This window comes from Podarcis bocagei (genome assembly GCF_964188305.1).
Source record: "Podarcis bocagei genome assembly, chromosome: 8".
NCBI classification, from domain to species: domain Eukaryota; kingdom Metazoa; phylum Chordata; class Lepidosauria; order Squamata; family Lacertidae; genus Podarcis; species Podarcis bocagei.
Genome location: NC_138133.1, coordinates 1,945,339 through 1,972,052, shown reverse-complemented (window position 1 = coordinate 1,972,052; position 26,714 = coordinate 1,945,339). Strand labels below are relative to the sequence as shown.

The 26,714-nt window shown below is 48.2% G+C and overlaps 1 protein-coding gene and 4 long non-coding RNA genes across 5 annotated transcripts in view; 2 read left to right on the top strand and 3 right to left on the bottom strand.

The window, feature by feature from the left end:
• LOC308593560 overlaps window positions 1–6,498 on the bottom strand; it is a 39,970-nt gene extending 33,472 nt beyond the window's left edge. Inside the window, exon 1 of the long non-coding RNA XR_014011005.1 lies at window positions 6,426–6,498. This is a non-coding gene — a long non-coding RNA (uncharacterized lncRNA). The remainder of the gene's footprint in view (window positions 1–6,425) is intronic.
• On the bottom strand, window positions 335–3,897 carry LOC308592604. The gene is made up of 4 exons (XR_014010576.1): window positions 3,765–3,897; window positions 3,405–3,543; window positions 2,474–3,079; window positions 335–713 (listed from the first exon to the last, which is right to left on the bottom strand). It is a non-coding gene; the product is annotated as an uncharacterized lncRNA (long non-coding RNA).
• A 758-nt stretch (window positions 6,499–7,256) lies between the features above and the next one.
• On the top strand, window positions 7,257–8,531 carry LOC308593566. Its single transcript, XR_014011011.1, has 2 exons — window positions 7,257–7,361; window positions 7,708–8,531. It is a non-coding gene; the product is annotated as an uncharacterized lncRNA (long non-coding RNA).
• Window positions 8,532–13,814: 5,283 nt separating this feature from the next.
• Window positions 13,815–18,072, bottom strand: FOXA2 (forkhead box A2). The gene is made up of 2 exons (XM_081206002.1): window positions 17,868–18,072; window positions 13,815–15,957 (listed from the first exon to the last, which is right to left on the bottom strand). The coding sequence occupies exons 1-2, from the start codon at window positions 17,952–17,954 to the stop codon at window positions 14,668–14,670; spliced, it is 1,377 nt and encodes a 458-aa protein (XP_081062128.1). The 5' UTR covers window positions 17,955–18,072; the 3' UTR covers window positions 13,815–14,667.
• Window positions 18,073–19,550: 1,478 nt separating this feature from the next.
• On the top strand, window positions 19,551–21,051 carry LOC308592658. The gene is made up of 2 exons (XR_014010605.1): window positions 19,551–20,276; window positions 20,549–21,051. It is a non-coding gene; the product is annotated as an uncharacterized lncRNA (long non-coding RNA).
• The last annotated feature ends 5,663 nt before the right edge of the window (window positions 21,052–26,714 follow it).

The window sequence follows — 26,714 nt, the reverse complement described above, 5'->3', positions numbered from 1 at the left end:
GAAGGATTCCTAAACCTGGACTGGATAGCAGGGTGCGAACCTACATACACTTTCCAAACAGTAAGTCAATGCGGCTTACTTGCAAGTAGACGTCGGTAGGATCGCACTATTGCAATACACTCGTATTCATATCTACTGAGAAGTAAAGGAGAATTAAGTTCAATTAGACTTACTCTCAGGTATATGCGTATAAAACCAACTTTACAACGCAGCTCTATTTATCTGTTCAAAAGAAGGGCCGATTTAGCCGGCCAAATAAGTCTGCTTACACCAATTGCCATGTACACTAACTCAGGAGTCAGTCTCACTTTGTTCAAGGGCGCGTATCCATTTATTTTACTAATTAGATACATCCAAATGAATTATTATATTTTCACTACACACACGCGCGCGCACACACACACATTAGTAGCAAACTGCTCAAACCCTTCTCAAATTGACAGAACAAGAATAAGGCTATCAAAAGAAAAATTCTCGCTTCGTTCATATAATAAAATAACAGAGCAAGGGACCATAAATCACCGAACGACATATCTCCCCGTTTAATTTTTACTTTTTCGAAGGTTAGACGTTGCCGAGGTAGTTAAACTGGTTTTCTTTCCGCCCACCCAACCCACAATTATCCGGCTTCCTTCTATGAAGTTTCTAGATTAATATCGGTGGAGCGAAAGGCGAGAGAATTCCCCGCTTGAACGGCAGGATTAGGAATATTTCTAGAAGAAAGAAGAGGGTGTGAATTGACTTTAGCCTGCAATCGTCTAAAGCGGAATTACAGCTTGTAAAATAGGTCTCCATCAGTCTCCCGGGAGACGGGCTCAGTTCGACTTGGGTGTTCCAGCTCCTTCTTACCCCTCGCAATAATTAGCTCCATCTCGGTCCCAAGCGTGTGTCTTCCCCACCCCCACACCAGTGTTTCCTTATCCCCAATAAATGTTGTTGCTGTTTTGCTCGGCCCCCAAGTCCAACAAACTTCTGGGGCACCCAAGGGACTTGCCCTGTTTACGAAAGGGTGGCGGCAAAAGATGCAAGATGCGAAAAAGAAGAAGGTTTTGGGTGCCCAACTCAGAGCTTGCGGCCGCCCTTGGGGGCTGGTGGGTTTGCCTTTAAGAAAGGAGAGAAGGGAGGGGGCGAAAGTGAGGAGTGTGACTTTCTTATCAAAGTGCGGGAAATGTCATTTTCTTTGTGCTTTGATGTCTGGTTGTCTTTCAGCCCATCCTTGCATGTCATTACCAGACTCCCAACAGAGAAAGAGGTGTGGGGCTTTTTTTGGTTTGGTTTTGTTTTGATGGGAAGTAAAGAAAAGAGTTGGTGGGGGGAGGAGAAGACGAGGATAAAATAGGGATGCACAATTAGATGATTTCTGCCCTTCTATTACAGCGGTGAATGGCAGAATTCTTGACAGAGTAGCGAACCGGCGGGTCTATTCTTAACTGGTTGAGTTAACATATACGGGTGTAAAGCGCCAGGGGCGGGCGGGCGGGTGAGGTTTCTTGTTATTCCCCCCCCCCCTCAGGTCTTTTTCCTTTAGAAAAAGTCGACTTCTGAAGCAATTTCATCCGTTAAAAAAAGGAAAGGAAAGGGGAAATAGTCTGTTAGTTCAATATTGAAGCAATGTTGCATGAAACCAAGTCAGGATTAGTCCAGGGAGCCACGTTGTTTCTGTGGGTCCAATTCAGCCACCCCCAAATCCCAAAATATTGCTAGTCTCGCAGATTTCCAAAGAACTAAATCCCCTCCAGTTGGGTGCAAGTTTACCCGATCAAAACCGTGATGAATTTCAGTTCAGATCAGTGGAGCTGACTCCTCAGTTAGGACACTTGCTTGGGAGTAAACTCGGTTGAGCATATGGAGCCTACGTCTGCGCAAGCATGCATAGTTTGGAGCTGCAAAGCTGCAGTCCTTCTTCACCCACTAACCTGCGACTACTGAACTCAAGAGGCATTGCATTTTTGAGTCCATATGCTTACCTGGGGCTAAGCCCAGTTCCACGGGGTTTCCTCCTGAGTAAACACGCATCAGTGGAGGCTGCGTGTCAGTTCGACTTCTCTTTCCAGAAAAGGTTTTAAATGTTCGAGACTGCAAAGCTGCCTGGCTAATCCCCTGACAGCCGAGCTTTCTGTATACATGGCATTAAAACACATTGGCGCGGCGCAGCCGCAACGCTCTTTTCTCCTTCAGGATTAATAGGTGTTCTGGACACTTGGACTTAGGGTGAGATGTGTTGAAAAGGAAATAACTCATAAACCTCTATGAAAGTTTGAATCGCTGGATAATGAAGAGAACAGGACTCCTGCACCTTCCGTTGCTCCACAGAAAAGGGAAATTTACTAACTATAGGTTGCATGATAAACCATAGCAGCTGAAATGTCCTCTCTCATGCAGCAACTAAAGGGGCACCAGCGCTGTCTTCTTGGTTCACCTGACCATTCTTATTACTAGGGAAGTGCATCCCATTGAAATCCATCTAACTTGCCTCGAAAAAACTGCGTTTCCCATCTGGGGTGCGTCTTTTGTGATTCAGGGAACTCCTTCTTTGCCAAAGTCTTCCGCCACCTTACGGTGCCGCGCCGGGTCCCCAAAAGGAGATTCCTGGGTGTGGGTGTGTGCTGTGGGGGGTTGGGGTTACTCTGAACGGTTCATCGAGGAAAGTCTCCAGGCAGTTAAAGAGGGTCAAACGCTGCTTACACTTGTGCCACCTAAACAGAGAAGAGCAGGAGGCCGAGGGGCATCGGCCGGGAGATGGACAAGGAGGGGAGTTCTGAGGACGGAATGGACTAAACTGCCCTAAGGAGGGAGGCGGTGGCTTTCCGCTGTATAGACAATGCTAGACACGGTTGCCATAGCGGCGAGGACGCCTCAGCGTATGTATGCTTCTTAACGCAGCAACGAGGGCGCAGGGGGGCACCGAGGAGGAGCGGGGCCGGGGACGCAGAGGGGAGTCGGGGGGCCTCGTCCTCCTATCCCATCTACGGTTAGCTAGACGAAAAAAAGGCGCAGCGCGCTTTCTGGGTCTTGGTTGATCCACGTCGCCTTTGCAACTAAGCGCCCTCCGCCTCTGGAATGCAGCGCCGGATTGTTCCTTTGGTGGATGGAATGGAAATGTTTCTTTACAATCAGCCTAGACGTTCCCACCCCCTTCCTCGTTCTGCCCCCCTTGCAAAATGCTGCCTTGCGAGCTCTTAACCCTCATTGTATGTCTCCTGTGCCTGCCTTGCGCCTCTCGCCTCTAAATTTAGGACAGGGTTCAACTAAAGATAGGCTCCCGGATCCATCTTCTACCACAGCAGGAGATATTTGGGAGATCTGGTTCTCTTTGGCTTGAATGGGGCAGAGGCGCAGCATCCGGTACTTGTAGGCCCCCTGACTATCTCTGCCGCCCCCCACCAAAAATGCTCTAAACTGACCTCTTGGAAGCCTCCGGGCTTACAAGTGCTTAACTTTGGCTTGGAAGTAAAATTGGAGGGAGGGGAATTAAATTTAGATGGTAAACTCCTTGGGGCGGGGACCTAATCCCTTTTACTTATGTGACTCTCCGCTATGTGACTCTTGGTCGCCATCACATTATGACGTAAGGGTTAAAAGGACGTGGGGGGGGGGTCGAACCACAGTTTGCTTTAGTTCCCTCCAGAACTAGAGGGGATTTCTAAAATGAATAGCTCTGTGGTGTCTTCTGCCTTGACAGCTCTGCCTACTCCACCTCACGCCCCAATCCTCGGTATGCTAGATGCTGGTTGTGATTATTCAGTTCCTAGAAAAAACAGCACTCTGAACATACTCAGAAGTGATGTGAGCATGTTCCAGAGCGCAGCCGTCAGACTGGGCCCAAATTCAATAATTCGCTGAATTGTCCGAATTCCATTTTATTAATCATCATTAAAAAGGCCGGCGGGGGGGGGGTGTTGCCAGCCCTGCTGCTGTGCTTTTAAACTGTAGCCTGGCGCAGTGAATTTTAGCGAAGTTTCTTGGTCTGGCTGCACAGGAGCAGTAAAAGAAAATGTTGGCAATTTGCTTCGAAGGGGAGATTGGTTTCTGCCTAGACGAAGTGTGTTTACTATTTATGCACTCATTTTCCTTTTTAAAAAAACCTTGCCAAAAGAAGGATAAGGATCGGAAACACAAAATTGCCCATTTGGCAGATTAAATCTATTTCCAAGCGTCGGCTCCTGGCGCTTTCTGCAAGCCTCTCGCCCGACTCTGAAGAAGCTGCACCTTGCCTGCCTGACCGCCTATCACAAACACTGAGCGCCTCTCCCAGCTGAGATCAGGCTGCCTGAGCTTCTTGGAGACGAGGCTGGAGGTGATTTTCTTCCCTCAGCCCTCTATCGAAAGACCCGAAGGGAAGGACGTGGATAGACACTCATTTAATGACAAGTAATTGACAAATCCGAGAGGCCGCATTACGAGTGGTCTAGGGGAGTATTAATTATTGAAAAACCATTAGCCTCTGTGTGTGTCCTGCAGAGATCCCATCTTGTTCGGGAAATATAAGCTGTCACGTCAGTTTAGATGGAGGGGAAATCAGATGAGGAACTCCTCCCCCCTCCCTCTCTCCGCTGCAAGCCCCAGCCGGAGGGAATCGGAGGCCGCGCCGCCAGCACACAGGCTTCCTACCGAGAAGAAGACCTCTCGCTTTCTTTCCCGAAGTAACTCCTCTGGATGTGCTCGCCTTTCCCCCGACACTGCTCCCCAACAGTTGTCGTGGCCTGGGATGGCGTTAAAGAGGGAGGGGGAAAGGCCTTGCAAGTCAAGGTCACCGAGGCAAGGAGAGTCAAATCCACTGAGGAGATATGGCGTGTCCCTCCACTTTTTCCTAAAATGACGCCCCCCCAATAGAGATTACGATACAGAAAACAGCTTATCCCCTCTACATCTGATGTTCTGAGGGGCAGAGATTGGTCGACCAATTTAAAAGCTACTGAAAGACGTGGGTCCTAGCTGAGGTTTTTGGGGAGATTACGACTTCACTTCAGTTTTGTATCTGTAAAATGGGGGGGAGGGGTCTTTAATAAAGATATATGATAAATGGGCAAAGGGAGCAAAAGACGAAGTTAATCTCCTTCAAGTCAAGGTTGCCTGAATATGCTTGGCTGGGCTGGACTGAATCTCGCCCTTGTTGTCCGAGCTTTCCCTCCGTGCTCAAAGCTCTTTACCACTCATCTCTCCGTTACTACACAACGTGCGACCTTCCGGTGGTGTTGTGGGGCAGAAATAATTCCAAAGCACTTTTCACACACGCACACAAATTGAAAAATACGCATTTAACTCTCTTTTTTAACCAGAGCTACTTCGCAAAGTGGTGTAGAAAATTTGGAAATGCAACCGCCCTGCCCAGGGATCGTGGCGGCTTCGCGCCAAAGCTTCGCTTCTCTGTACTGTATAAGAAAGAGCACGATCCAGCGGGAAGTTCTGAGCAAACCGAATCGGAAGGAATGAGAAATGGGCAAAGGTAGCGCAGACAGGAGGACTTCTCGGTGCGCAGCTGAGAGTCACAGTGCATTGCAGACTACGCATTGCCCCAAAGGCCCACGTGTCCTGGGGTTGCGACCTCAGGCTTCCGCGGCCACACAACTGTCCCATGAGCCGCCTCCATCCCGTTCAAGTCCTTTGCAGTCTTGGGAATTTCGGTTTAAAAAACCCAATTTTTAAGAAGTGTTATAACTCTTTTCAAGCCATTTCCCTGCCGTGTGATCCTATGCCGGCTTACTTGGAAGAATGTCCTCATCTGGGCTCACTCCCAGGTAAGCCTGCACAGCGTGGCGTCCTGCTGCTTCTGAAGCCTCAAGGAAGGAAGGAAGGAGTCGGCCGAGGGCGGGTGGCTGGCGCAGAAGCCGAGAAGAAGAGCACAGCTGTTAAGACCCGCCAGCTGCTCCGAAAAAGGGAGAGGCGAGGCGGGTAAAAAAGCTCGCCTCTCCCAAGCAAAAGAAAAACCTGCTGGATCAGGCCCAACGGCCCGCCAGAAAGCCCACTGAGCTCAGTGGCACTTGCTTCCGAGTAAGCCTGCATACTCATGCTGCATGATAAGCCAGCACCTCTCTCTCATCCACTTTTTCTGTTCCGCACCCACTCCTTCCCACAACTCCAGCCAGTAAAACTTAAACAGCCCAGGAGGCCGCTTGAGAATCAGGTCGCCAGGACCTTTAGGGGACGATCCCGGCTTCCTGATGACTATGGGGCAGCCCCCAGCTCACATTCCTCCGCTGGGGAGGAAGGTTTCTCGTAGCCACGGGGAACCTAACGCACATTTTAAACCTGCGGTTCTGGGGTCGGGGGAGATGACCGCTCCCCCCCTCCTCTAGGCCTGATTCTGACCGGCGATCGGCAGCAGGTAGGAATCAGGCAAGACTCTCAGCTACCTCTCCCGCCCGCTGCCAGCAGCGCAAACCACAACGACGCCCACCAGCACCACCAAGCTTAAAAGTCCCTACCTGATGCCCTGGAGCTGCCGGTGGCAGAAGCGACGGTGACGAGCCCAGGCGCCCCGCTGACTGCAGCTCGGCGGCAAGGCATCGCGGCATTTATTGGAGCGACTGTTGACTTTAGCACAAAGCAAAGATTTCACTGCCCGCTAGTTTAAAAATGAATATTTTACCAAGATATCGATCAGCGTTATAAAATTCAGTTAAGCACAATGGCTCGAAAGGAGCAGAGAAAACACACGCACACGCATGCACGCACACGTACACACAGGCAGAAGCATTCCTAATATCTGTGTAAATTTGCTGAAGAATGACGTGCTGCGTGAAGTTTCCCTCCTGGAATTTGGCGTTAAATATTTAGTTATTTATTTTGTTGTTGTTGTTGTTGTTGTTAGTTTACTGGTTTTGCCTATTCGCAGATGGCGGGGACTTAAATCACCAGCGGTTGTTCAAAAAAAATAACGGGAGGTGGGGTTGAATGAGGAAGGCAGACCGTGTGGTCCTTTGCAAAGCGACCCCGATCTAACGCGTGAAGAGGATGTGAAAGGAGGCCGAAGAGGAAAGAAGAGACCTCGACTCTAAACGACATCTACACGCGCGCACACATTCCTCCCTCTCTTTTTTCCTTTTTAAAAAGGTCTTTTGGCAGAGGTATATATCTTATCGCTCGGGATCAACGGATTGGGAGACAGCTAAGTAGTTTAAAACGACCGCAGGCGCGATGGGACCGGCCAGGTTAGAGCATCACATTCGCGTCCCATTGTCCGCGCAATCGCTGCCATTCCATTCCTCCATTCTTCTGCGCGACGGGAGCCTTTTATGTGGTAATGAACACACATTTTCCGCTTTGCTTCACAACGTGTGTGTCCTCGCGGGACACAGGCGGGCGGCGGGGAAGCGCGGCCGAATGGGGTCCTCTCCACGCACAGGCCTGTTTTTTAAAAGGTGCCTTTTGGGGGCCCCCAGTCTTCCCGAAAAAACAATGAGGGGGATTTGAGAGGGATTCGCAAGTTTAGATCACTTCTTAAATCTATAAACGTTGTGCGGGGGGGGGGGGCGAGGAGCGGACAGACTGTTGTCCGGAGCGAAAGCAGCTGATATTTTATTTAAATAAATACATATTTATTCATTTAAATAAATAAATAAATATCCAAATAAAGCTGCTTCGACGATGCAGCCTGAATTAATAAAATTAGAATGTGGGAATAAGGTTGGCCGACGGGCCAGCTTTCTATGCCCTAGAGAAAAATACTGGCGATCACATTTTAATTTATTTTTGGATTTCATAAAGCAATCGCGTCGCCTCCTGCAGATTGAATCTGAGGCCTGTAGAGGGAAGAGTCGAGAGAGGTGTGATCACTAAGGTGCAGATGACCAAAGTTTTGATATGATATGAGGGATAGACAGGCAAATATTAGGGCAGAAGAGAAATTTACTAGTAGTCTTCAGTCTGAATGTTCCCTTCATTCCTTTCATGGTAAAAGAGCATTAACCAGATTGTTGGAGTAAATGTAAAAAAAAAAAGTATATTTCTCACATTTCAGGCTAGGCCTTCTACAGTCCTAAGACATTCTGCTGAACATCAGGATTAACCATATTTCTAACAGTTACCTTAAATGTACCCACATCTATAGATCAATATCTATAAATTTGGGCAAACTACTACACAGGTGGAAATACAAAACTTCCCCAACTAGCATCCAGGTAAGAGTGGCACTTTCCTGACAAGGTGTGGCTTGTTGCAGCCATCCAGATAGGCCTGGGAAGGCTACATTTATGAGGGCCGGGTGTGGTTTTATGGGCCGGTTTTTGTTTTGTTTAAATGCAGCTGTGTTACAGTATTTCTCAAGTTTGGGTTCATGGTGTCAAGTCATTTACACCTGCTTTGCATTTAGTCAAAAATTCCAGCAGTAAAACTGAAGTACTCAAATGTCAAATCTTCCCCAAAACAGGGAACCTGTGCACCAACTGGGTTAAGCCACTGAAAGTCTGCCAAATTCTCCTTTACAGTCAGCTTTCCTGCAGAGTTACTTAGAAGAAGTTGGTCATCACCTCACTGGAAATAATCTGTTCAACCAGGCCTTGGGCTGATCAACACTCTATGGTTTTTTAAAATGTGTTTGTGGGAGGGGGCGCTTATTTGTTCTTGTTTGTTTTATTGTGTATTGTGTATTTTCATGTTGTGAACTGCCCTGTGATCTTTGGAAGCAGAGGAGTATACAAATTTGATTAATGATGAGGATGATGTCAATTAAAACAAGTAGGGGCATACTCCCCAGAAAGTTTACTGGCAGATATATGTATATTGTTCTGTCTGCATTGGAAGGTGAAAACAAACAACTATTACAGGTTATTATTTGTCTATTTATGCCAGGGTGGCTCATAATAATTTAGGGGGGTTAGAGCAAATGAAAATTTGACTCCACACAAGTTAAAAAGTGATGGCGGTGGAAATCTGTAAATTACTTGATTCTGTATGTTGGAGATGTACACTAGAACAACCTGGATCCATGTGGTGCTGTCACATTTGGTGGTACTGCAAAAGTGTGAGCAGTCTTTGGATTGGAGTAAGAGTTACTCCCAATGGCATTTTCTAGAAGAGGGTCATAATCCTCCACAGGCTAAGAGCAGACTTTATGCATAGTCGACTTGAAGACTATGGAAGACTACTGGAACACCAGCCACTGGCGAGTCTCGACTGGCACCATAGAGGTACATTTCCAGGGGTTAGGAAAGTTAAACCTGTGGTGTTTGATTTGCAGAGGTTCGCAAATATGAAGCTGTCCTCCCCACTTTCTGACGAAGAAGACGATTATTTCCAAAAGGCGATCTTATTAAATTCCGTGAGAATTACTTCCAAGTAGAGATGTAGCTTCCAAGTCCTGGGAAAGAGATGCTTTTTCTGAAATAGTTCTATGCACCAAGTCTACTACTGTTCGTTCTCTCGTGTGCGCCACACATCACTGTCTCGTCCCAAAGTCGAGCTATGATTGGCATGGGGAAATCCGACGCCCACATATTTGTCAGGGAAGGATTTCACCTGCAAGTGAGTGTTGTATATGAAACAACCTTTAGCGAGAACGCAATCGGATACTGATCTTTCAGAATGCACTCCGGAGGAAGCTGGAAGGCTGCTATAGAGCTCTCATTTGCTTCCCATCCATTTATTCGTGCAGCAAATGACCCCCTGCGAAACGAGTTTCCGGATCCTAAACATATCCAGTTTAAAAGCCACATGTTCTGTTTATACATCCCACTTTAACCAACCACATTTAGACTCCCAGCCCTATAATTACCGGTACCTACCTGGAAGACCCATTGAACTCAGTGGGATTTGACATATGTAGGATTGGAATGCAAACGTTCAGCAGAACTGCATTGTGCGAAGCGCTCTCTTTAATGAATTTACGCGGCGCCCTAAGCCTAAATACTCGGAGGACGACTCATTTCCTTTAAAAACTGAAATTCTATGCATGTTTCTTCTGATGGCGTTCAGACTAACTTCTGAACAAACATGCAAAGGGCAGGATGGGCTGCAATCCTAGCAAGACTTTCTGGTAAGTACCAATGAACTCCACGAATGGGGTCGGGCTGTTCTGTGGGAAGGGGATAAACGTTGCCAATTTTGTATTAAAATAGCACCTTGTCCTAAATCGTATTTATTCACGTGAAGAACGTTTCACCAAATTCAGGAGAGGGGTTCTTCTTTCTCTCTCTCTTAAAATAAGTTTGCAACTCTAAAGACTGCAGGGACCAAGGCTTCAAAAACTCACCTACTGATCTGGGAGCAAGTCCCACTGATTTAAAGGACACTTATTTGTAGACGATTATATTTAGTGGTGCTCTCTTTGAGTAACTGTGCTTAGAACCTTTGTTCATCTGAGCTCCAGTCAGGGAGCATTGGAAGAAGATCTCAACTGGGTTCACGCAAGCGCTTGCCTGAATACATGTAATGGAATCCTTGAGGTGGTAAGAAAGAGTTGCTGTGGTCCGAGTGGAGGCCACAGTCCGCACATGCAAGTCGTCACATGATGAACGGAATCAAAGCCAATCCTTCACTTCTAAGTAGACGTCTGAGTAAAGGTTTCCGTACGCTCTGTGCATCCATCCATTAGGCTGCCCGATTTTGCATTTTCCTCCTTTTGTTCGCGCTCCAAGTGAAATGTCTCAGAACATCAGTCTCGCGCCCTACAGATGTGGCAGAGGCAGAGCACAGTGGCTAGCAAAAAAGAAAAAGAAACAAAAAAACCCCTCAACCAATACGTGTTTATTCGGTAGCGAATTGCCTGGCATTCAGTGGACCTTACTCCCCGGTAAGTGCTCATATCCGAGCAACCTGAGGTAGGGATGAGGACCTCCCCTCTTATTTCTGCCCTGAATTCCTTAAGTGGCAACTTGTGATGTTAGGATAATACTGAGCTACCTTGCCAAGCTGGTGTGAGGATTACAAGACAGAGTATTATGTGAACTGCTTTAGAAACACTAAAGTTCTGCTAGAGGGCTGGGGTTAAACTATTGAGTTATGCGCCACCGGCGGTTTCTGCCGTTTGGGGTCCGGAGTGTGAGTGCCTTGGACGAAGCCTGGGAGACCAGGGCCGGAGTCCTCGCTGGGTGACCTTGGGCCAGCCACTCCCACTCAGCCTAACCTGCCTCACAGGGTTGTTGTGTGGCTAAGGGGGGGGGGGAGCCTTGCTCACCACCTTGAGCTCCTTGGAGGACGAGGTGGCATATGAATGTAGTAAATAATAATAAATAAGAAACGAAGTTTTGTTTGACTTCCGCTGGCCAGGTAATCTTCTCTACCTGAGTCTAGTTGGAAACCTTGGGATTCAACCGAGGTTAGTTCCCATGAACTGACCATGAACCCTACACCTGCTTCGTGGGAAGGATGCCCCGTTTATTCCAAGTGGATCGATTCCCCATCCAGTGAGCCTTCGCTGGAAGCCGCCTTCCTCCTAACCAGGCTCAGTGCTGCGTCTTTGAGATCCTGCTAAGCTATGCTCTCGAAAGGCCAACACAAAAACCCCCTTCCTAGGGGGGAACTAGCATCAAATGTCTTCCTTCCGGATGAGCCTTCTGAGCAATGGCCCTGCAGCCCGGCTAGAGGTTCGGCACAACGCGTAGCGCGCGTACTCAGAAGTAAGTCCTCCGCAATTCAATAGGTCTTACTTCCAAGTAAGTATCATAAGATATTCAAAAGCCATTGAAGACCTTACTCCTGAGTAAAATATGCATAAGGTGACGCGCATCAGTTTCACTGAAAATCAATTAAATTCTTACAATACTCCGAAGTTAAACTTACCGTTTTCAACTGTTTTCAGGATCGGTGTGAAAGGGAAGACTATAGTTGGCTGCCTTTGAAGAACTGGTTCGAGATCCACCACGGGACTGGGCGAGAGGGCTTGGAGTCAGTCGACTGAGTTTCATTTGGACTCGGCAAGCGAAAGGAAGCTCGTAACTCCCCTTCGCCTTCTGACCAGCTCCTGCCACAGGCAAGGCCTCTCGTGTGTATGTGCTGTCACTGTTGCGCGTGTGTTGTGCGCAGATTTCTGCATGAGCAAGATGGGGACTGACTGGAATGCCATTTACTCATCCCGTCGCTAAGAGTCTCCAAAGAGGAGCCCCGAAGTTTATCCAAAGACGACTTAGAGGAAGAATACGGCTCTGGAGGGCGGACAGAAGAGGAGGAATATAGGAGCACCGAGCTTTCAAACAACTTCCGAATTGCCCAGCATTAGGTTAAAACCGTCCTTCTTGCTAACTGCATTTCAAGTAAGCTAGAACCCAAATCTTTAAAGAAAAAGAAGCTAGAATTCGAGTCCATCTAACCAATTTGTTTTAAAAGTCCCGAAACTCTTAACCCAACCAGGCGTGTTTTGGTTTCCACTAGGCACTTGAGGCTTCACGCGCTTTCTCTGATGCAGAGAAAGGTGCTAGCAAGCCACACTCAGTTCATTCTGAAAGGCAAGAGTAGTCTCGGTGGGTGATAGTCAACGTTCCTCGTACTCAAGAGTAGACCCACTGAAACCAATGATTTATGCTTTTCAAGCCGCCACCTCCCGCGTGGAGTATGATAATGTGGCTTTAATAGTAGTTGTACTTCAGGATTGCTATATTGGCTGCGATTGTGTGGAACGCGAGGCTGAATATCAGGTACAGTCAAAGATGAAGCACTTTTAAGGCCGGAGATTGAATGAGATATGCGGTTAACATTATAAGTGAAATCAATGAGTCATAAAAATACTTTGGCTGAATACTGTGCTATTATGTAAATCATTCCACTATTATCATGATGCCCAGATGTCGAGAATACCCTTTTTAACAGAGGTTGCAATCCTAGTCGTGGACGGGAATCAGCAGGGATGTCTAGGCAAGTATAACTCGTGGGAGCCTTCCCGATTGCAAATGTGTAAGGTAACCGATGGGTTTTCCTATCAAGTAATGTTCACAGGATCAAATAAACAAAGCAATATTTAAAGTCAAGTAGGCAAAGCAATAATATACATAATAGAATAGGCAGCATTGTTAGGCTCTCGACTGAGTCACAGAATCATAGCATTGTAGAGTTGGAAGGGACCACGTGGGTCATCTACAAGGCTGGAGTATTTTTTTTGTCCAACCTCTGCCGACAAGAAAGCCCCTATTTTCAGTCCGACTTGCCCTAGGACTTCCATGGGCTGCAACTCAGGGAGCTGGCAGATTTTAGGCTTTTCTGATCTATTTTGCTTTTTACTAGAATCGCAAGATCTACCAACCAGATTCTAGTGCCTCTGAGCCCATTCTGGGCCTAGGAGTTGGTCTGCAGTATCAGAACTGAGCTGAGCTCCCAGTCCTTTCGCACAACCCCAAAACAACCCCCTTCATTTCAGCAGTTTACTTTGGACGAAGCAGGAAGTAATTTTGCTAAACAGTTGGGAGTCTGAAACCAAACTGCTTGTGAATCTAGTGCATATCAGGCAAAGATTTACCATAGATTCAGCTCTGTCTTTACTTGAGAATAAAGTGTATATTTGAGAGTAAGGTTGCAGTCCTATTCACAGTTTAGACGTGGAATGGTAAGCGTGCCAACAAGATTTGATGATGTATGAAACATGATACTCCAGCTTCATATGTGCATTTTAAATACGCATGTTATTCATACAGGCCATCTTTGAGGGGGCCTACTCTGAGCACAGTAAGCCCACTGGCAAGCAATATCAAGAGCTAAAATTAGTTCGTTATCTTTCCCGCATCTCTTTGCATTATACTAGAAAATAACAGACAGGTATTATTGTTTAAGTTAAGAAAGGGGGAAAAAAATCTCCAACAGCAATTTAATATATGGTTTGTGAGAATTTGGTCGGTCCTTACCAGAATACACATCTATAAACCATAAATAAAGCGTACAAAAACGATAAATTAATTCGATCGGAGTCGTTTACTCTCCCGGTAACATCAAAACTTCCTGTGTCAAATTACAATCTAAAGTCCATTTTTGGGTACCCCCCTCCCCCGAGTTCACAACGCTACAGTCTTTTTGATCCTCAGTTTTGAAATCTAACACCGGTTCACACACACACTTATTTCTGTGTCACTTTCACACCCAAAAATAGATATATTTATAACTCCCCGCAACAAACAAAATAAAGAAACAGACAAGGAGACTCCTAAAAGGAAACCTCCAACTCATATAAAATTTAAATCGGTGTCTGAAGAAAAGTGACGGTGGTCAAGAGCCCGCGGAACTGGATGTTTTCCACGCCCCACGGTTGTTGGAGATCAATCCTGTTTTCCCGACGCCGGCGAGAAAAGAGTAGAAGAAAAAGGAGCTTTAAATTACACAACAGCAAACGTCGATTAAATATTACGGGAGCCTTTTCTAAACTAGGAGCGGGGCGCGAAGTCCAGGATTCTTTGCCAAAAGTGGTGCGCGGGAGAGGTGGGGTCAGTGCGCTCCTCATAGAAAGTTGTCTTTTTCATTTAAAAAATAGGGCTAGAGAATCTTTAGTTGATACAAAGGCGCCGGAGCTCCCAGGTAGTGGGTGGAGGCCATCGGATTGTTTGAGTCCGATGGGCTTTGGATATGGATTGGGATCGGGAGGCGACGCCGTGGAATAAACTGACCTGGCTTTGGGCACCGTTTGGATTCTTTCCAAAGTCTACATCATATCTCAAATCTCCTCCTGCCCAGAGAAGTCTCGGGTTTGTCCTGGGGAGAGAAAGAGGGCATTGGCCCTTCGGGGGTGGGCAGAGCCGAAGGGTGGGGTGCCCTTTAGGAAGAGTTCATGATGGGCCTGGAGTAGACCCCTTGGTAATAGGAGGCGTCTCCGGCCAAGGGCGAGGTCTCCAGGGCGCTTTTGTTCGTGACGGAGCCCATGGCCAGGCTGCCGGGCACCGGCGAGCCGTAGCTGCTGTAGTGCATCACCTGCTCGTAGGCTTTGAGGTCCATTTTGTGGTGCGGGTGGTGCGGGTGGTGCGGGTGGGGGTGGTGCTGGTGCGGATGGTGCGGATGGTGGGGGTGCTGCTGCTGCTGCTCTGTGGAGGACATCAGGTTGGTGATGGAGAAGGGGTGGTTGAAGGCGTAATGGTGCTCCGCCTTGAGGTGCGCCTCGTGGGAGAGCCCCGCGTGGGCGTGATGCTGCGCCAGCAGGTGCTGCTGCTGCTGCTGCTGCTGCGCCGGCGACGGGGCGGGCTCCGGGTGGCCCTTCAGGTCGGCCAGGGCGCGCTTGTGCTCTTGGCAAGGGGAGGCGCTGGAGTGCGGCGATTCCGGAGCCCCGTTGGGCAGGTCGCGCTCCTGCGGCGCCTGCGAGGCCGCCTTCTTCCCTTGCGACGGGGCTCCCGCGGACGAGGCAGGCGAGGCGCCCTGATGCTGCTGCTGCTGCTGCTGTTTGGAGCCCGGCGGCTTGTCGCACTTGAAGCGCTTCTGGCGCCGCAGGTAGCAGCCGTTCTCGAACATGTTGCCCGAGTCCGGGTGCAGAGTCCAGAAGGAGCCTTTGCCCGGCTTGTCCGGCGAGCGCGGCACCTTGAGGAAGCAGTCGTTGAAGGAGAGCGAGTGGCGTATGGAGTTCTGCCAGCGCTGCTGGTTCTGCCGGTAGAAAGGGAAGAGGTCCATGATCCACTGGTAGATCTCGCTCAGCGTCAGCATCTTGTTGGGCGACTGCTGGATGGCCATGGTGATGAGGGAGATGTACGAGTAAGGCGGCTTGGCGTGCGTGTAGCTCCGGCGATAGCTCTTAGCGTCGCGGGAGCGGCCCAGGCCCGCCGCTTGCCCGTACGCGCCGCTGCCGCCGGCCCCGACGGGACTCAGCGCCGAGTAGGCGCCCAGCGCGCCCCCCATCGAGCCGGCCTGCGCGCCCAGCGGGCTCAGGCTGGGGCTCAGGTGCGCCGCCATGCTGGCCATGGCCCCCGCGCCCGGAGAGAGGTTCATGCCCGCCGGGCCGGCCGCGTAAGACATGCCCATGGAGCCGCCGGACGCCACCGTCGTCATGTTGCCCGCCGTGCCCATGGGGGGCATGCTCATGTAGCTGTTCATGCCCAGCCCCGCGTTCATGGTGGAGTAACCCTGCAAAGGCGACAAGAGCGGGGAGCCCAGCGGTTAGTGGAGGTGGCCCACGGGTCGTCCCACCCGAGACCCCCAACTCCCTGGCCACGGGATCGTGGGCAACCCAGCCCTCAGCCCCCACCACCGCGCATTTCGAGGGAGCTTTCTTTGGTGTAAGAGTCTCCTTCGGAGTCTGTGTGATACAATGCTGGGAGGTGAAAGTACCCGGCGCCCCAGGGAACGTGGTCCCGGCACTCTTGGGCCCCTTGAATTTAAATGGAAGGCTACAGCAGGTGCTTGAATGTGGGGGGCAGTTAAATTGAAACCGGTCAGATTTACATCCGAGTAAACACGGCCCGGAAGCTGTACGCCGGCTCCCTGGCCAATAAAGCGAGATGAGCGCCGCAACCCCAGAGTCGGTCACGACTGGACCTAGTAGTCAGGGGTCCCTTTATCTTTACCTTAAACACGGGAGAGGATCGGCTTGTAAATCTCGCCAAATACAATTTAAAAAGGGGCAGGGGGAGCGCCTAACTTAGACTCGATCATGTCTATGGTTAGGAGAGGGGTCCAAGCATTGCACACTTGGATCCCAAATGCGCTAACAGGTCCCAGTGAAATCGATGACATACAAAACAACAACAACAACAACACCTGTTAGGATCTGGACCTTAATGCCACAGGAGAAAGTCGACCAGTCTGGTCATAACAGTATTCCTGCACCCTCATTTTAAAAATTCCTGTTGTCTTTAATGAGCCTTTGCCCAAGTAACGTGCTTCTTATTGCGATGGAAGAAAAGGAGGACCCAGGTGGGTGTTTAAAATATTTCCTTGTTCGTTGGCTGGGGAATTGTTCCTGTTAAAACCCAAATGCTAATGCAAATCTACCAGAAAGCAAGCCCGCTCTCTACCGCACACACTTTCCCGGTCTAACCGTGCAATCCTATGCTTGCTTACTCAGAAGTAAACCCCACTGTGTTTCGCGGGACTCACCCCCTGCTAAGCCCGCAGAGGATTAGAGCCTCAGACCCCCATATCTGACTCCCCCGAAGCTTTTCGGTTTCCAATCCTAAGCGATTCTCTTGGGTTTCAATGCAATTTACTTCCCAAGTCACTTGTGTTATAGTTTCTTAACCCAACAGAAGCCGGGTCCATCAAAACGACTCGATAGAATTTGTGTTTCGTTTCGGTAGGATTCGATTTCAACCCGAATTTCTCATACACTGACTAGGGAATATCCGTCGTGATCTTCCGACAACTTTGTTTCTTTACTGCGGGGGAGGATTGCATCGAAATCACTCGGGGGTCAAGACCTCAGCCCTAGGCAGAATTAAACGAGATGGAAATCGGCGTGGGGGCTCTGTTCAAAATCCAAGGGTAAAAATGGGGCTGACGGCTCCAGGAGGGAACCTGAAATGTGATTTGACTCAAGGAGGGAAAAGATCCCAAGGAGGCGCGCGACCTGGAGAGCGGCAGGAGCTTGTGCGTAAAGCTTTGCTCCTCTCATTCCAGAAAGAATTCTTGTCCGGCTTTGGGTTTCATTTGCCCCCAGACTCCGAGCCCTCCCAGGGCGAGATTTCGAGCAATAAATGCGCCCCCTCTTCCCCTGGTTCCTTATAGCTCCCCCCTCAAACGCCCTTCCTCTCCCCCCCCCCCCACCTCTCTCTGCCAAACACAACTTTGTTAGGATAGCGCGGCTAGGCATGGCAAAGGATTTGGAGGCTTCGCAAGTCAATATTTGATCACAAAGTTAATATTATCTCAAGGCTAACACAGTGTTGTATAAAAAGAGGGCGAGAGGGAGAGAGAGAGAGAGAGTCCTGTTTTTTAGCGGAAGGAGGAGGCTTGGGGATTGGGTGGGGGACCCACACACAAACAGAGAGAGCGAGAGAGACACCCACCCACGCAAACAGACAGAAGTTGCCATTTACCTCCGGCTCGCCGTAGTAGTTGCTCCACTCCGTGTGCTCGTGTCCTTCCATTTTCACGACTCCTAGCATACTGGAAGCGGAGTGCATGGCAGTTTAAAATTTAACAGCCACAACAAGCGACGACAGAGGGAGAGAGAGCAATCCAAAAAAAAGGGGGGGGAAGAAAAGGAAAACACCCTCCTCGATAGCCCTCCCTCCTTCTCCTTGCCTCGTTCCCTCTCTCCCTCTCCCTCCCTCCCTTCTCCCTCCCTCTTTCCTTCCTTCCCTCCCTCCCTCCTTCTTCCCCCTCCCTCTATGTGTGTGTTGGGGGAGGGGGAGGGTGGGCTCGCTTTGCGTGGGGTTTCTCCCTGCCCGCTATTGCTGCCGCCGCTGCCGCTGCTACTACTACTGCTTGGGTGGGTTTCGCTGAGAAGAGTTGCCCGGAGGCGAAGGCAAGGAGGAGGAGGAGGAGGAGGAGGGTGGAAGGAGGAGGAGGAAACGAAGTGGTGCAGTGACGTGGGTGCCGGAGTGATATAGCAGCCAGAGGCCAGGCTAGCCTCCAATCCCCAAGTCCTAGGCAGGCGATTTGAATAATCAGCTCCCACCTAGGGCTCTCCTCGCCAAGACGCCGGCTGCTGCCCTTGACCACCCGTGGGCGCAACCTGGGGGGAGGCTTTTTGCCCCCATGTTCTGGGACTAAAATCACCTTCTTATGCTATACCCTGGTCATGAATCTGGAAGGACTACCTCCCGGTTTCCTACTGACTTGGATAGTTTCAGTGCTCTAGTTGGCCCATCCGCCCGCCTCCAGGCCGTGCTGCTGAAGAAGAAGTGTGCATGCACACGAAAGCTTATACCAAGAACTAACTTAGTTGGTCTTTAAGGTGCTACAGGAAGGAATTTTTTTTATTTGAACATTTCTACGGTTGCTTTCATGTTTTGCGGTGGATTGCTCAGAGGGGGCTGACCCTATATATCTAGGGATTTTATGTTACGATCGTCATCAACAATCACAACAAACATCTTCCTCCAAGGAACTTGCGAGGTTGAATAGAAATGCTTTAAATGTATGTATGCATACATACAATATAGTCAAGCCAGGCATATAGTTCGTTGATTACTATGGGGATTTAGACGCTTGCGCAGTCCTATGCACACTTAGTAGGTGGTCCTATTGGAATGTATAGAATGTATAGGATTGAAATCAATAGGACTGAAAAGTCCATGCCTTAGACTGGATCGCACCATAGGCAGAGAAAAGAAATAAAGTTGATGCTTTAACCATGGTCTGTTTCTTCAGAAGGTAACTAAGGAAAACTCCAGCAGCCACAGTCCATACTTTCGACTTCGGTTGAAATACTTGGATTTCAAAACTTCCAGAGGAACTAGGCTGATAGTAATCACATTGGCCTAGCCATAATAATTCCCATCCACTTCCCAAACTATTCGCTTGGCATAAAGGGCGGGCGGGCGGGGGTCGTAAGGAAGGCATTTCATTTCCCCAGTTCTAACTCTGCTAAAGATTTCAATAGAAGATTGATTGGTGCAGTGACAGCTAAAATGGAACCTCTGCGCTCAGGAGCAGTATATCTTTGAGTACCTACTGCTCTGGACAACCAACAGGAAATGGCGTCAGAAACAGAACGCGGCCCTTTGGTGAAGCAGCAAAGCAGTTCTCCCGCGGCCCCCTTGCGTCCTGGCCTCGCGCCCTGGGCATCCACCGCCGCCCCCGACCTGCCTTCAGAGCAGGCGGCCAGCAGGAGCTCGCCAGGTGTACCCGGCACCCTAAGGGTGACCCATCGCCAACATTTCGTAACTAAAACAAAGCGCCTCGAAGTCACCCAGCTGGGCTAGTGCGAAATGTTCTAGGCGAACCGCTGAAGAAAGACTGGCAGGGACTCGGTCGGCCAACCTCATAGATGCGCCTTGGCAGCGAGCGCAAGCGAAGGAGCGGGCGCACGAAGAAAGGAACGGGCAGGCGACCCCAGAGCAAAGGGCTTCAGCGGATTGAGGGAACCAGCTTTGAGCCTCACGGAGACCTTAGCCCGGCGACGTTCAAGGGGCCCGAGGCTCCAGGATCGCCACAGTCAACTCTGTTGGCTTCTGCGAACGCAGGAAGCGTCTACAGAGCGTGACTCCCCCGGCAATTTCTGTTGAAATTGTCGGGACGGGAATGCGCTTTGGAGCTGCGCCATCGTCCCGCACGTTTCAGCGGGAGACTTGGGCGTCTCTCTGCGTGCAAAGGCTCCGTGGGACTTGAAAGTGCTCAGCGTGGAGTTGCACCCTGTGGTGGGCCGGCAGGCAGCGCCCTCTCTTCCGCCAGAAGCAGCTGAAATGCCCTCTTGTTTCAGCAGGAGAGAAACGTTCCATCCCTTTCAAATCCGAGGCCTTCAAAGTACCTCGTTCTGGCTGGATCCCGCACTAAAGCATGTAAGCTCTCAAGGAGAGTTGGGGAAACGGATGACCTCCAGGTGTCGCTGGACTCCAGTTCCCACCATCCCTGACCATTTGCCGGGCGGACAGGTGCTGATGGGAGATGGAGTTCAGTGTCACCTGTAGCGCCACAAGGCCCGCTCCTTTGGTCTAAGATGAAGGCCTGCTGTTCAGGCAGGTCTGGTAGTCTATTCCAGAATTATGATCAAGAGCTGCTGTCGCCGAGCAGGAAATGTATTGCTCAAAGGCGCTTTTTTTCTTATTCCTAGGGAAGTACTACCAGAATCAAGGCTGCGCATGGAAAAGATGCTGGAGCTTTCTCGGATGAAAGGAGCAAGCGATCCAGGGTTTGCTTTAATGGGGAAATGTCTGCTCTCTTGTTTAAAAGATGGCATTCGTGTGAGCAAGGATGCCACTGGAAAGCGATCTCTCCTCGAATGTGGCATTAGCGCTTTCTTCCCTTCAAAGCGCTTCGCAGGCGCGCGATCTCAGTCAGAAGTCACCCTATTATAGCAATGCTTTCCCGGCGGTTTTCGAGGGCAGGAGGCTGGGTCTTGGCGCGGACCTTTCCCGAGCGCCACCAATCGAGAACTTCCTGGCTCGCTCCTTGATCTCCCATGCATTCAGGTGGACTTAACTTCCAAAATCAACCTACAGTATTTGAGTTCGTGGGCGAGGAAGGGGCCACTTCGGACGGGGGAGGGATTCAGAAACTCACCAAGCCCTCATCAAAGTGAACGAGCTTTGTTCAAAAACAAAGCAACAATAAGTATTTGTTGCCTTTCTGTTACTTTTAAAAAAATATTTATATATCACAGCAAAGAATAGACTAAAGAATTGACTAAAATGTTGGGAGGACGGGACGGCAGGTAAGTCCCGCCCTGCCTAACCGATCACAAGACTTGACGCACGTACACCATTTGAATGGCACTGCCCATCAACTTGGGGGAGGACGGCCACCTCAAATATTTAAGGGGGGGGGGCTGAAGGGACTTCGGCCCCTAGGAATTGTCTCCACTGTGCAGTTCTCTTGCGCGAACCCTAATGATGCGTCAAAGAGGCGCATCTCTGATCACTTTAAGTGTGGTTTGAAAAGAACAACTGCACGTGCGCCGACGGTATCAACCACCTATTGGGGGATCTTTCCTTTCCTTTAATAATAGGGATCAGTATGTGTAGGACATGTGAGCAGCTCCGAGATTTTGATGCTCCTGAAGTGGAATAATTATAAATTGTCTGAAACACTCTGAAAAGCGGATCTCCCCACCACCGCCGCCGCGCGCGAAGCAGAGCCACTGGATTGGCTGGCTTGTTGGCAGGGCAATTCAGCGGATGCATCAATGGGCAGGTGCTGCTTCTGCACCCGGAGCACCTGGAGCTGCAAGGAAAAGGGTGATTCTTCAGAGAGGAATCCCATTTGTCTCCTTCCATTGTTCAGACACGGCAGGGCAAAAGGCGGACAGGCAAGCAAGCAGCGCTCACTACAGTTTGCCAGGTGCCGTCCACTGAAAAGAAGGGAGCCCTGCCTTTTTTCCCTTACCTGAAAAGCCAGGTCAGTGCCAGCTAGGAAAGGAACGGGGCCCCCCTCTGGTTTTTCTGAAAGGGCCCCTCCACCTCATCACTCCCTTGCACATCAATGAGCACCGGAGGAACCTATAGCTTGTAGCATGGCCCTGCCAAAGCAAGCCTCTGAAACTCAGGGGTCATCTCCACATTTATTTATTTATTTATTTATTTCATAAAATTGATACACCCCTTGATTTCTTTTTTTTAAAAAAAACACTCTTCAAAAATTGCCTCAGTTTTCTGAGCAGCTGGGTAGGTGCCAATCCCATAAACATTTTTTTTTTTTTGTTTTTTAGGCCAAGAAGTGTTTCCTTTTGTCTGGCCTAAACTGAATCCCAATTCGCTTCCCTGGTGACCCAGAGCTCTCCTCTCCCAAATAGCCACTGTTGCCTTCATGTCCATACCACCCATGTGGATTCCTGCTGGTTTTTATTTATAAAGCCACAAGTTGTCTAGTACAGGTGTGGGCAGAGTTCAAGTTTGTTGGAACTACGGTCCCGTCCCCCCCCCCCAGAACCCTAGGATCTACCAACCAGAGCCAAGTGTAAAATAACAGGTGCCTCTGGACACATTCTGAACCTGAACCTGATCAGTCTTTCCCAACAGAAATCAACTCCTGGTTAGCTTTCCTCATTTCAGCAGCCTGATTTAGATGGGAGAAGTTATTCAAAAAATTAGTAGCAAGAAACTATTGCAGATCTAGTGCCAATCACTCAGAGATCTACCATTAGACTCAGATCTACCTCCTGCCCAACCCTGGTCCAGAACCATGAGGGTACCTGGGGGATCCTTACTCTCTTATGAACCAACCCAGGAGCTAAATTCTTCAATGACCGTCTTCTCCAGATGCCACCGCCTGTCTGGCCACCAGGGACATGGCCTGTTCTGGTTGTGAAAGTCCAGTGGCTCACAGCGACCCACTTGAGAACTTTATTGTTATATTTTAGGTGCCAAGTAAAGGCTCTCTTGTTTCTTTGGGTGACCTATTTGATTGCTGGGTTTTACCGCATCAGATGGTTGCATTTTGCCTCTTTGTGACCTGTTGCTTTTATGGTTTCTTCTGTACTATAGTGTGGTTGCAGTTATGCAATGTGTACTTTTGTGACATTGATTTTCTGAAAGTGCTATTTACAGCAGGGTACAAGTGTTTTCAAACAAATAAACCTGTATCAGCTTCAATGAAAATTTGGAACATTTGTAGCTGAGGCTGGTCTGGGAATCCAATTCCTTTTGTAGATCCAGTGAAGGTTGGATCCATTTGTATTCATGACACCACTCATATCCTTTTCTTTAAATGCATGTGAAAGTTTAAGAAGAAAAGAAAAGAAAACGCCCTGAATTTTCTCAATCAAGAAAATGGATCTCTGGCAGGTGTGAGAAACAAAGCAATTGCAGCAGGAAATTTCAAGCCAAGCCCCCTTTTTTGGTTGAGGAAGTGCAATCTTTCAGAGTCCCCAGGGATCCTCAGAGGTGTTAATCTCTGTTTTCTTTCCAGCAGCTCCATATAGTGAATCTGAGATCCACATCTACAGTGTAGTGTGACTGTTCCAGGGAGTCTCTTTTGCAAAGTGTAAGAATCCATAATGGCTTTCCTGTAAATGGTACCTAGGGACTGATTAATCCTGTTATAGCTTTACATTGCTGTTAGGTCCCAATAAACACTTGTGGGGGGAGGTTTAGCTCTCTCTTTCAAAAAGCTAGAACATCACAGAGTAGGTGGAAATTACATGCTGATAGGCAAACGTGAGCTTGTCCTGAACTTTGGAAGAAGAAAGGAAAAGGAAACTATGGGGATTAATATACAGAAACCACTGATTACACTGGATTGTGGAGTAGCTTCGATGAGCAAATTGAGGTTGTATCTATTAGCATTCATCTCCTAATGTCTTGCCAGGAAGCTTTCTTTTCCCCTAAAGAAAGGCTACCAAAGGCTAGTGGAGCCCATGAATATCTTTACAAATGCTTCAAAGCTCTTGGGCCTGACCACAACAGAGTCTCAGCTGCTTTAACATCAAGCTCAGTAAATAGATTATTAAAAGTTTGAGATTTAAGAAAAGTTTTTTTAAAACGATGCTTTTAATTTTAATATTCTTTATTTAAAAGAAAGAGAAAAGGCAGATAAAATTCTAGCATGATATTAAAATAGCATACAAGGAGAAATGTAACCTCAATAGAATTGCCTTGTACCTTCTGTCTGATACCTCCAAAGGTTTGCTCCAAAACACTGCTGTTGAGCAGTTCCAGTAATTTATATCTGAGAATTTAAGGGGTCATTCCTGAGCTGACACAACCCCTTCAAAATACAGGGACATGTGTGGTGTTTTTAAATCCCTATAGTTTAAACCAACAAGGGGCCGGGCTGCCTTTGCGTTGTCATCACGGACCCCTCGGCTCCCCAAACATTTGCCTGATCAAACTGATCAGCTCACACATATCAGTGTTGGCCCACTCAGCATAGAGTTCACCATTATAACTCCATCTTTGTTTTTTGTAACTCGGAAACATTTCTCATTTTCTGACAGGTGGAACAGAAGGGGAGTGTGACAGGTTTGCCTCAGGGGTGTCGCAGAGGGCGCTGCAACTATGATGTAGAATGCAAGGTGAGAGGCAGGGTGCGCACACGCCGAATTTTGGCATTGCACAGGTTGCCACTGAAATTTGAGACCCCAAGGTCTGCCACTGCATCCAATGAAGCTGAATGTTGGAAGATTTAGGACATATAAAAGAAAGTACCTTTTCACACAATGCATTGTTAGACTATGGACTTTGTTTCCAAGGGAAGCAGTGATGGCTTCAAAATGAGATTCAACAAATTCATGGAGGTAAAGGCTATCAAGGACTACTAGCCAAGATGCTTCTGAATACCAGCTGCTAGAAGCCACAGGAGCGAAGCGTGCTCTTGTGATCAGGCCCTGCTCCTGGGCATCCCACAGGCATCTGACTGGCCACAGTGAGAACAGGATGCTGGGCTAGATGGGCACTGGCCTGATCCAGCCGGGCTCTCCCTCTGTACTTATGCATAAACGGTCAGCTGCTACCATAGTTTTTTGTCCTGGATGTTCAGTACAGAGGAACACAGGAAATTGCTTCATACAGAATCAGACACAGCGTTGCATCTGTCTCAGTATTGTCTACACTGACTGGCAGCAACCCTTTCAGACAGTGAGTATCGCCCAGCCCTACCTGGAGATGCTGGGTATTGAAGACGGGACCTTCTGCACGCAAGGCAGAGGCTCTTCAAATGTGCCCTGGCCCTTCCCTGAAAAGAATGTCATAATGTAGTGAATGTATGGTCAAACAACGTACATTGTTACATTGGCCTACACCTTCACTGCATGTTGAGATGTTCTGTTCTGTCCTGAATCTGTATTCAGACCATTTCCATTGCATTTAGGATGTTCCCTCTATCTTCACCCAGCTCCTCAAGGTTCTGCCCTGAATGGCTGGTTTAGATGCCAGAAGTGGCCAATAGCATTGGGAAGCCACTGATGGCATTGGCTGCAGGAGCAGCAGCTGGGGCAACAGCAGCACTTCCATGAAAATAATTGTAAACAAATATCTGTCATTAATGTAAAACAGTCTCTTGCTCCTCATCCTACCTATGGGACAATAACTAAAATCTGAATGCAAGATTTGTGTTTTATGGGAGGGCAGTGTTTGCATCCTGCTTAGGAGGCCAATTTTTCATGGAGCGTAATTTTTTGTTTTCTAAGACACAAACCCAGTTAAGAAGAAGACAATTAGAAAATACCCATTTCTACACTGAGAGAAAGAAATTTGGTGACCGTCTAATTAAGAGACAGATTTCTGCTAATAGAAATCATAGGTAATTGTCACAATAATACAATAATTATTTCTTAATTATTTGAAGAACTCTACAGCTCAGTCTTTTTTATTAAAAAAAGCAAATTTCACGTTTAATGGGTCATTTATTTTTGGAACATATTTTCGGAAGTTGCAACCATTATGATCAAACCATCATTTTTGCAATTTGCACAGACTGAACACAACGGAACAAAATTTATTCTTGGCTAAGTACCACTGAAAGCAATGGAACTGGAAGCAATGGAACTGGACTTAATTGTGATTAGTCAAGACGACTGTTTTTTTTTTAAAAAATAATTTTTATTAACTGACCAATCAAATCAAATCAAATCAAATCACATCACATAAATTCCGAATTACAAAGCCGAATTTTAAATTTTTGTTGGGGGGACCCATATTTCAAGTTCCGAAGGGGGATTCCGATCATATTCTTGCTGCTGCGTTAATATCCAAATCAGTCCAAATAAAGTTCATAATTCTATCCAGTCTTATCTTGCTGTTTCCACATCTCATCTTGTTCGTATATTTTTCTTTTTTTCTTTATGATCTCTTCTGATAATCTCCTTAAGCAGGTAAACACCAATTATAATCCTGTGTGAATTTTTCTGTTCGTCCAATCATCATACCAAGATGGTTTCCATATATCATCACTTTCATAAATAACAGCACTCTTTCCATCATTAATCTCGCAAATCTGTCGCTCTTTAGTCCCTCTGAGGAGGCTCACCCACAATATGAAAACAGATCTGTTCCTCCTCCCAGACGTAAGTCTTTCGACAGAACTTGCCAAAATGGCGACGCTATTTTTTGCTGCATCATTCCAAAGCTCTTATGCTTTCCACGATCTTCTTGAAACATGCTTTGGTTAAAAAATTATCTCAACACAGTCTTAAATCCACAGCTTAAGTCATTTAAATGGCATTTCTGACATGTGACTTGTGGAGGGGGATTCTTGGTTAATCGCACAGAGAAAAGAAAGGAAAGTTTTCCCCCTCCCCCATCCAGTCCCGTTGCCGGACATACCAAGCCTTGGTGTGTCTTCTC

Excerpts from the sequence above, each read along its gene's own strand:
- FOXA2 (XM_081206002.1), bottom strand. The coding sequence starts at position 17,954 with ATGCACTCCGCTTCCAGTATGCTAGGAGTCGTGAAAATGGAAGGACAC. Across the intron at positions 15,958-17,867 it reads ACTACTACGGCGAGCCGGAG|GGTTACTCCACCATGAACGC; the intron begins GTAAATGGCAAC and ends TCGCCTTTGCAG.